This window comes from Microtus ochrogaster, chromosome 5 (genome assembly GCF_000317375.1).
Source record: "Microtus ochrogaster isolate Prairie Vole_2 chromosome 5, MicOch1.0, whole genome shotgun sequence".
NCBI classification, from domain to species: domain Eukaryota; kingdom Metazoa; phylum Chordata; class Mammalia; order Rodentia; family Cricetidae; genus Microtus; species Microtus ochrogaster.
Genome location: NC_022012.1, coordinates 81127861 through 81135625, shown reverse-complemented (window position 1 = coordinate 81135625; position 7765 = coordinate 81127861). Strand labels below are relative to the sequence as shown.

General features: G+C 43.6%; 1 protein-coding gene across 8 annotated transcripts in view; it reads left to right on the top strand.

Moving 5' to 3' along the window:
- The window catches only part of Dag1 (dystroglycan 1), a 69524-nt gene that overhangs the window by 49023 nt on the left and 12736 nt on the right, over positions 1-7765 (top strand). For 6 of the 8 annotated variants that reach the window (XM_005347892.2, XM_026779018.1, XM_005347891.2 and 3 more), the window contains one exon: positions 1954-2351. In XM_005347892.2, the coding sequence (XP_005347949.1) occupies positions 2073-2351 (279 nt within the window). In that variant the 5' untranslated portion in view covers positions 1954-2072. Of the gene's footprint in view, positions 1-1468; positions 1554-1953; positions 2352-7765 lie in introns of all 8 variants that reach the window. The other 2 variants (XM_026779017.1, XM_026779015.1) reach the window with 1 other exon arrangement.

Sequence of the window (7765 nt, the reverse complement as noted above, 5' to 3'; positions counted from 1 at the left end):
GCTTCTGTGAGCCTTGTTCTGAGTTCCTTAGTTTTTGCCCTTTGTTCACTTTTTATATTCATTTATATCATATATAGCATATAGGGTTCTTAATTGTATTTTGTGGAAAATATTGGAGAAAACAGTATCTACGCCATTTCCCCAGAAATCCAATTTATTGTCTTTTTAAAAAAAAGGTGAATGTGAGCCGGGGTGGGGATTTGGAGGGTGGGGAAAGGCACACACTTTTAATCCCGGCACTCAGGAGACAGAGGCAGGTGGATCTTTCTGAGTTGGAGCCCAACCTGGAGTACAGAGCTGTTCTAGGACAGCCAGGGTTACACAGGGAAACCCTGTCTTAAAACAAACAAAAAGATTGATGTGTATGATGTTTGCCAGCATGCATGTTTGTACACCGTGTGCATGCCCTGTACATTGTGAAGGTCTGAAGAAGATGGCAGATTCCTGGAATAGAAGTTATGTATGGTTGTGAGCTACCGTGTGGGTGCTGGGAACCAAACTCAGGACCTCTACAAGAACAAGTGCTCTTGGCCGGGCGGTGGTGGCGCACGCCTTTAATCCCAGCACTCGGGAGGCAGAGGCAGGTGGATCTCTGTGAGTTCGAGACCAGCCTGGTCTACAGAGCTAGTTCCAGGACAGGCTCCAAAGCCACAGAGAACCCCTGTCTCGAAAAACCAAAAAAAAAAAAAAAGAACAAGTGCTCTTAATGGAGGAACCATCTCTAGTCCCAGTTAATTGCCTTTACGATGTTTTATACAGTTTAATGTCTTTTTTTTCCTTGTAGTTTTACTATATTCTTTGTTTGTTTGTTTGTTTTCAAGACAGGGTTCTCTGTGTAACTGTCCTGGCTGCCCTAGAACTAGCTCTTGTAGACCAGGCTGGCCTTGAATTCACAGAGATCTGTCTGCCTCTGCCTCCTGAGTGCTGGGATTAAAAGTGGTGGAGTTTTTACTGTATTCTAAAGGTATCAAAAAGCCTGTCTTTTACATTGTATCTATAATTTGGTAGTTTCTCTTGTGTATATAGAGAACTGAGGAAGGAACTTAACTTTGGTTGTTTGCTTAGATAATTGCTTATTCTAGTGCCTTGGAAGTTGGTTTGTGAGTCTCCCCTTCTAGTCCATTGTCTTAACAGCCTTAAACATACTAGCTTTATGTTTGACTACTGGACATGACTCTTATCTTTGTTTCATTTGAGGGCAGGGATTGGACTCTATCTCTTTAATTTTAGTTAAAAGGTGTAATGAATAAGAAAATTAATAGCAGAAACCCCATTGGAACTAATTGCTTTGGATTTGCATTGTCTTTAGTGTTTCTCCTTTTCAGTGGCCTTGTTTTCTATAAGAAGTTTATTTACTTTGTTTGCATTACCTAGGTTAAAAAGTGCCACACACACATGCACATGCAGAAGCACGCATAGACCATCCCCTAGCATGGTGTTAACAGCAGGTTTTGCTCTTTGTCTTTAGTGGGAAATTGCTCATGTCTGTGATTACCTAGGAGCATCCACAGGTCCCATGAGGCATCATCTGTGTGACTGCTAGCTCAGAGGAAGTAAGTCTTAAACTCCCTGAAGTCTATAGGGCGAGAGGAAAACAGATTTTTAGTATGACTCTGCTAGGAACAGAGGGCAAGAAAGACCACAGCCACTTGATAAACAAGTCCTATGTTAGTTCTTGGGATTCAGCATGCTATGGTTTCAGTATGTACAATCCCTTTAAGTTAGTAGTGAGGTGTTTTTCATCTTGTTTTTATATAAAATTTCAAAATAAGTGTTATTTTACACTTAAGAAACCAATCATTTCCAGTGTAAAGCAGCTGCATGTTGTTGAGGAGCACAGGAATAAGAAACTTGTCCTTCAGGTAGAACTTCTTGGCAGAATACTTGGGAAGTGTGCAGTCTTGACAGGAGCAGCATTGCTGATGACTGAACCTGCTCTTCTTTTTTTTTCAGGCTGTGGGCGCTCTAGGATGGAGCAGGTGTCCAGGGGGTGAGGACCCAGCCTGGGACCACATCGCTTCCTTCCTTCCTTAGCGACTGTTGGCCTGAGCAAACACTAGCCTGGGACGAGGATGTCTGTGGGCATCTGGCTACTGCACCCCGTCTGGGGAAGGACTTTTCTTCTCCTACTCTCTGTGGCTCTGGCTCAGTCCCACTGGCCCAGTGAACCCTCAGAGGCCGTGAGGGACTGGAAGAACCAGCTCGAGGCATCGATGCACTCAGTGCTTTCAGACTTCCATGAGACTGTTCCCACTGTGGTTGGCATTCCTGATGGCACGGCTGTTGTTGGGCGCTCATTTCGAGTGAGCATTCCCACAGATTTAATAGCTTCCAGTGGAGAAATCATCAAGGTGAGACTACATGTAAAAACAAGAACGAGGAAGGGTTCCTGTCTTCTATTTTAGTTTTGATGTTTTTTCCTTTTTTGTTGTATCTTATTTATTGAGATGGGGCTGACCTGAATGCTCACATGTATATATGACTACCACATATGTGCCTGGTTCTTCAGATGTTAGAAGCAGCTGTCAGATTCAGTGGCCATCATTCTCGCCTGGAAATATTACTCTTAATGAGTAAGCTTGGAAACCTGCCCACAAGTACATTTTTCTTTTTTAAAATTTTATGTGTATGTTTTGCCTACATATATGTATGTGTACCATGTATGTGTCATGTGTGCCCACTGAAATCTCTAATTCCAGTTCCAGAAGTTCCCTGGAACTGGAATTAGAGATGGTTATAAGCTGCCACGTGCATGCTAGTAACTGAACTTGGATCAGATCCTCTGGAAGAAGCACAAGTGCACTTAACTACTCTCCACCCCAGCCCAGCAGCCCTGTCATGGAGGCTCTTGGTTGAAACTTTTACAAATTCAGGGGTGTCCTTCTGATACACAGACCCAGGTTTCTAGGCTGACTGTTCCACGCCAGTCTTACCATGGAGAGGTAAATCTCTTTTTTCTTTCCCTTTCATCTGGTGGCCCTTGACTCCTTTGCCCTCTTTGAGCTCTCTTTTCCCTCTGGACTCTCCTGTACTTCTGAAGGCTGTCGCTCATGTAGCACATGAATTCCATAGAACTCTTTGTACCCCAGCAAGCCAGATACTAATCTGTTAGGCAAGGAGTGGCAGTTTTGAAGGATACATTGCTTGCTTAGGTTTTGGTATGACCCTCTGAATAAACCCTGTATTGGTTGGCTTTGTTCCAATGGTTATTGGAATGTTTTACATGGATTAATTTTGACCAGAAGTATCTTGAACTGATACAGTGAGCTAGATATTTGTAGTATCTGGCAGAGACATGTAACAAGCTTATTCACCAGGGGCATAAAGAGCTTTTACTGGGAAAACAGGATTTGATTTGAGCATATTTATCTGTAGAGAACAGACAACTTATTAGCTGGTGAGCCTATGGGAAAACAGATGAAGGGTGGGGGGTGTAGTTCAGTGATAGAACATTTGCCTAGCACACATGAGACTCTGTTTTTGATTCCTTGGCATTGAACAATAGCTTGAAAATTCAGCCCACTCTTAAGAACCAGGGCTGTATAGGTACAGGATTTGGAAAGGTAAGGCTTGACTTTATTCTTGGAGCTGTGACTTCCTCACCTGTAAAACAAGCTTGAAAAAGTATTTACTTATTTGGAGATAGTCTTGTTGTTGGTTGTTTTTGCTCTTACTCTTTTGGCTCTTTTTGAGGGACCCACCACCCAGATACCAAATAAATCACACACAGAGGCTTATTCTTAGTTATGAATGCCCTGCCTTAGCTTGGCTTGTTTCTTGCCAGCTTTTCTTAAATTATCCCATCTGTCTTTGGCCTTGGGGCTTTTATCTTTCTTTATTCTTGTATACCTTTTCTTTCTTACTGCATGTCTGGTTGTGTAGCTGGGTGGCTGGCCCCTGGAGTCATCCTCCTTTTTCCCAGATTTCTCCTCCTATTTATCCTGCCTGACAGCCCTCCTTACTTCTCTCTCCTGCCTCACTATTGGCTGTTCACCTCTTTATTGGACAGTTACGTGTTTTAGTCAGGCACAGTAACACAGCTTCACAGAATTAAACAAATGCAACATAAACAAAAGTGATACACCTTAAAATAATACTCCCAACACAGTCTCACTGGCTTCTGAACTATGATCCTCCTGCCTCTGTCTACTGAATGGTGGGATTACAAGTGTGTGCCACCAGCCTGACTGGAAGGTCTATGTTAAAGGAATTTCTTTTCTGATTATAATAACGCAAGGACTGAGAGACGGCTCAGCAGTTAGGAGCACTTGTTTTTATAGAGGACCCAGGTTAAATTCTTATTCTTAGCACCTACATGGTGGCTCGCAACTGCCTTCTGTAACTTCAGTTTCAGATCCCTGTTCTGACCTCTGAGAGCACAAGGTATGCATGTGGCACACAGACATACATGCCAGGAGAACTCTCATACACATGAAATAAAGTAAATCTAAAAACAAATTTTTAAGAGCTACATAGGCTTGCAAAGTATGTGGAAGATGTGGTCTATACCTTGTCCACTTCAAACCTGGTTTGAATTCTCAAAGCCTCTGTACAGTGGCACAAATGTTGGGTCTGAGCCATTCCAGGCCATGCTGTGGGCATAGTCGGAGCCCATCATAGAGTCTCTAGCTGCTATGTGGGTAATCCTGCCTATCCGGCAACAACTCAGCCTTAGTACCTCCTCTTTAGGTTAATTGAGAAGGAGTCAGTGCCATGTGGTGGGGAGCATGCCTATAATCCCTATAATGTGAAGGAAGAGTTTGAGGTCAGCTTCAGCTGCAGAGTGGGCCCTGTCTGGAAAGGGTAGTAGGTAAGAAATTCCTTGGTGTCACTTGAACGATGAGGCTGTCCCTGTAGAGTTCTTCAGATATCTTCTGTTGGTACAGCCTGTGAGGGCGGCTTTTCATTCCCGCTTTCCTTCAGGCTCTTTGCAGACAGTGTGAATTTTTCCTCAACCCAAGATGTCAGCAGGCTGGGAGCAGCCCTTGCCGAGATTGTGCTCTTAGCTGCTGGCATGGGCTACCTCATTGTTCCCCTGAGAACAATGGACACTTTTTTTTTTTTTTTTTGGCCAGGAAGAGGGGTTCATGAAAGGAGCTTTGGGGGGGGGCATGCTTGAGAGCTTTGTGGCACGTGAGATGAACTGCAGTTTCTTCCTGCCTCGAGTGGGTGTTCCCTGGTTCTGAATGGACCCCTTGTGAGCATGGCACACCGGGAATGTGGGTTGGCAAAGAAAAGCATCCTTGGGAGTGGGCTGTCAAAATGGTATTTGTCCAGACTTATCAACTCAAATTCTTATTGAGAATACTGGCTTCTGTTTTATTATTTTTTTCTAAATGACAAGAGCTAGAGCTGAAAGATAAAATGAGAAAGTAAAAATAGACGTCAGGGCTTAGGGTAGAAGGGCTGATTGTGGGAAATTTTGAGTGGCTGAAACTATGTTTAGTAGCTCTTTTGGGGAGATGATATTTTTGTTTGTTTTTGTTTTTGGAGACAAGGTTTTTGTGTAGTTTTGGAGCCTGTCCTGGAACTAGCACTGTAGACTAGGCTGGGCTTGAACTCACAGAGATCCAACTGTCTCTGCCTCCTGAATGCTGGGATTAAAGGCGTGCGCCATCACTGTCCAGCTAATTAATTTTTTTTAAAGATCTATTGATGTGTATATGTTCATGCCTGAGTAAATGTGTTTGCCTCACACGTGAACACCTGCAGAGGCCAGAAGAAGACATAAACTTCCCTGAAACTAGAGTTACAGGCAGTTGTGAACCACTTGTACTCTTAACCACTGAACCATCTCTCCAACTCTAAATATTTTTTTTTTTTTTTGGTTTTTCGAGACAGGGTTTCTCTGTGGCTTTGGAGCCTGTCCTGGAACTAGCTCTGTAGACCAGGCTGGTCTCGAACTCACAGAGATCCGCCTGCCTCTGCCTCCCGAGTGCTGGGATTAAAGGCGTGCGCCACCACCGCCCTGCTTCTAAATAATTTTTAGGGAAGAATAATTAACATCAGATAAAAATTGTATACCTCAAGTGAGAGGGCACTGGCTGGGCTAGAAGTGTGATGTTGTGGTCCTGGTCTCCGTGGAGAAAACAACTATAGTTTTAACAGTCATGTATCTAGAAGTTGGACGAGTGATTATCCTCTGGCAGTTGTGGTTCTGCTTTACTTGGCAGAGGAACAGCCTCATGCCTCTTCTTCCATCGTGGTTTATCACTTCTGATGTCTGATCCTCTGGCCTCAAGCTAGACCTATGTATGACTGTATATAGCTCTGCCTTCCATGTTTATCATTTGCAGAAGGCCACAGGATAAATTTGGGTTATTATTGTAGTTCATGGTACAGACAGGTCAATTCTGAATGTGAGATGTCCCCAAGGCTCAGACTCCATCAGAAGCATTATTTTCTATCTCCCTGAACAAAGAAAACAAAAGGTTATGACTACCTCATTTGGGAGTGGTTCAGGGAGTTTTCTCTGACTCCTTGCAGGTTGACCTGGCTCAGTGGCTTGATTAAGGGAAGGGAACTGAAGGTAAGGACCAATGATTACCAGGTCTTAGGAAAGATTGTAGGGACCTTGCTTGAGCAGGTGGTTGTATAGGCTTTGATAGGGACCAGGAAAAAATTACCCACTTGGCATGTCTGTAAGGGAAACACGGAAATACCCGGATTATACCCCAGGGCTTGATGTATACAGAGATACTGTTGGAAGATGCTACCTTAAGACCCAAAGGAGCCACCCTAATGTTCGTTAATAAGAAGGAATTGACACCAAGATTTTTTTTGCAAGACTCTGCAAACTACTACCAGCAGTGAAAATGCCAGTTTGTGTCTGGGTCTGCCTCCCTGCTGCTCCTGCATGGTTTGCCCTGAATGATAGCACTCATGCGTTTTTTGGTTCAGAAGCTCATTAAAATTAATTAAGCCCTAGCAAGAGGCTAATTCTTCAGTTTTTGTCCTTTTTGCTATATTTGACTGGCTTGCTCAGACTGTGAATAAAACCTTTTTGCTGAAGAATAAGTAATGGAAACTCCTACTCAATTGCTCTTTCTCCATGTCTTGAAGGGTATGGGTTGAGAGTAAGAGTCTTTGGTTATGTTTCTTGACATTTAGTGCGTATTGATACTTCTCTGCTCCATCCTCTTGTCCATCTGTCCTCAAATCCTCAATCCTCTGAGTTCTGTTTTATGTATAAGAAGGCATAGATAAAGAATCTTATGGTGTAGACTAAAGGGGATCACCTCCACCGTCCCCCAACACATACACAGAAAATGTTTCTGAGCATAACAGCCCTGGCTGTCCTGGAGCTCACTATGCAGACCAGGCTGGCCTCAAACTCACAGAGATCTGCCTTGCTCTACCTCCTGAGTGCTGGGATTAAAGACATGCACCACCACCCCTGGCTAAGGATCAGAATATTAAATCTGGCATTTCTGGGGGTAAAGAGATGGCTCAGCAGTTAAAAGCATTTGCTACCTTGGCAGAGAATCTGGTTTAGTTCCCAGCACTGACATGGTGGTTCACAACCATCTATAACTGCAGAGAATCCAATACCCTCTTCTGACCTCCTGAGACACCACATGTGGTGCACATGCAAACACACAGGCAAACTACTCAAACACATAAAGTAAAGTGGTAAATCTAGCTGGGTGGTGGTGGTTCATGTCTTTTAGTCCCAGCACTCAGGAGGTAGAGGCCGGATGGATTTCCGAGTTCAAGGCCAGCGTAGTCCACAGACCAAGTTTCTTTTTTTTCTTTCTTTTTTTTT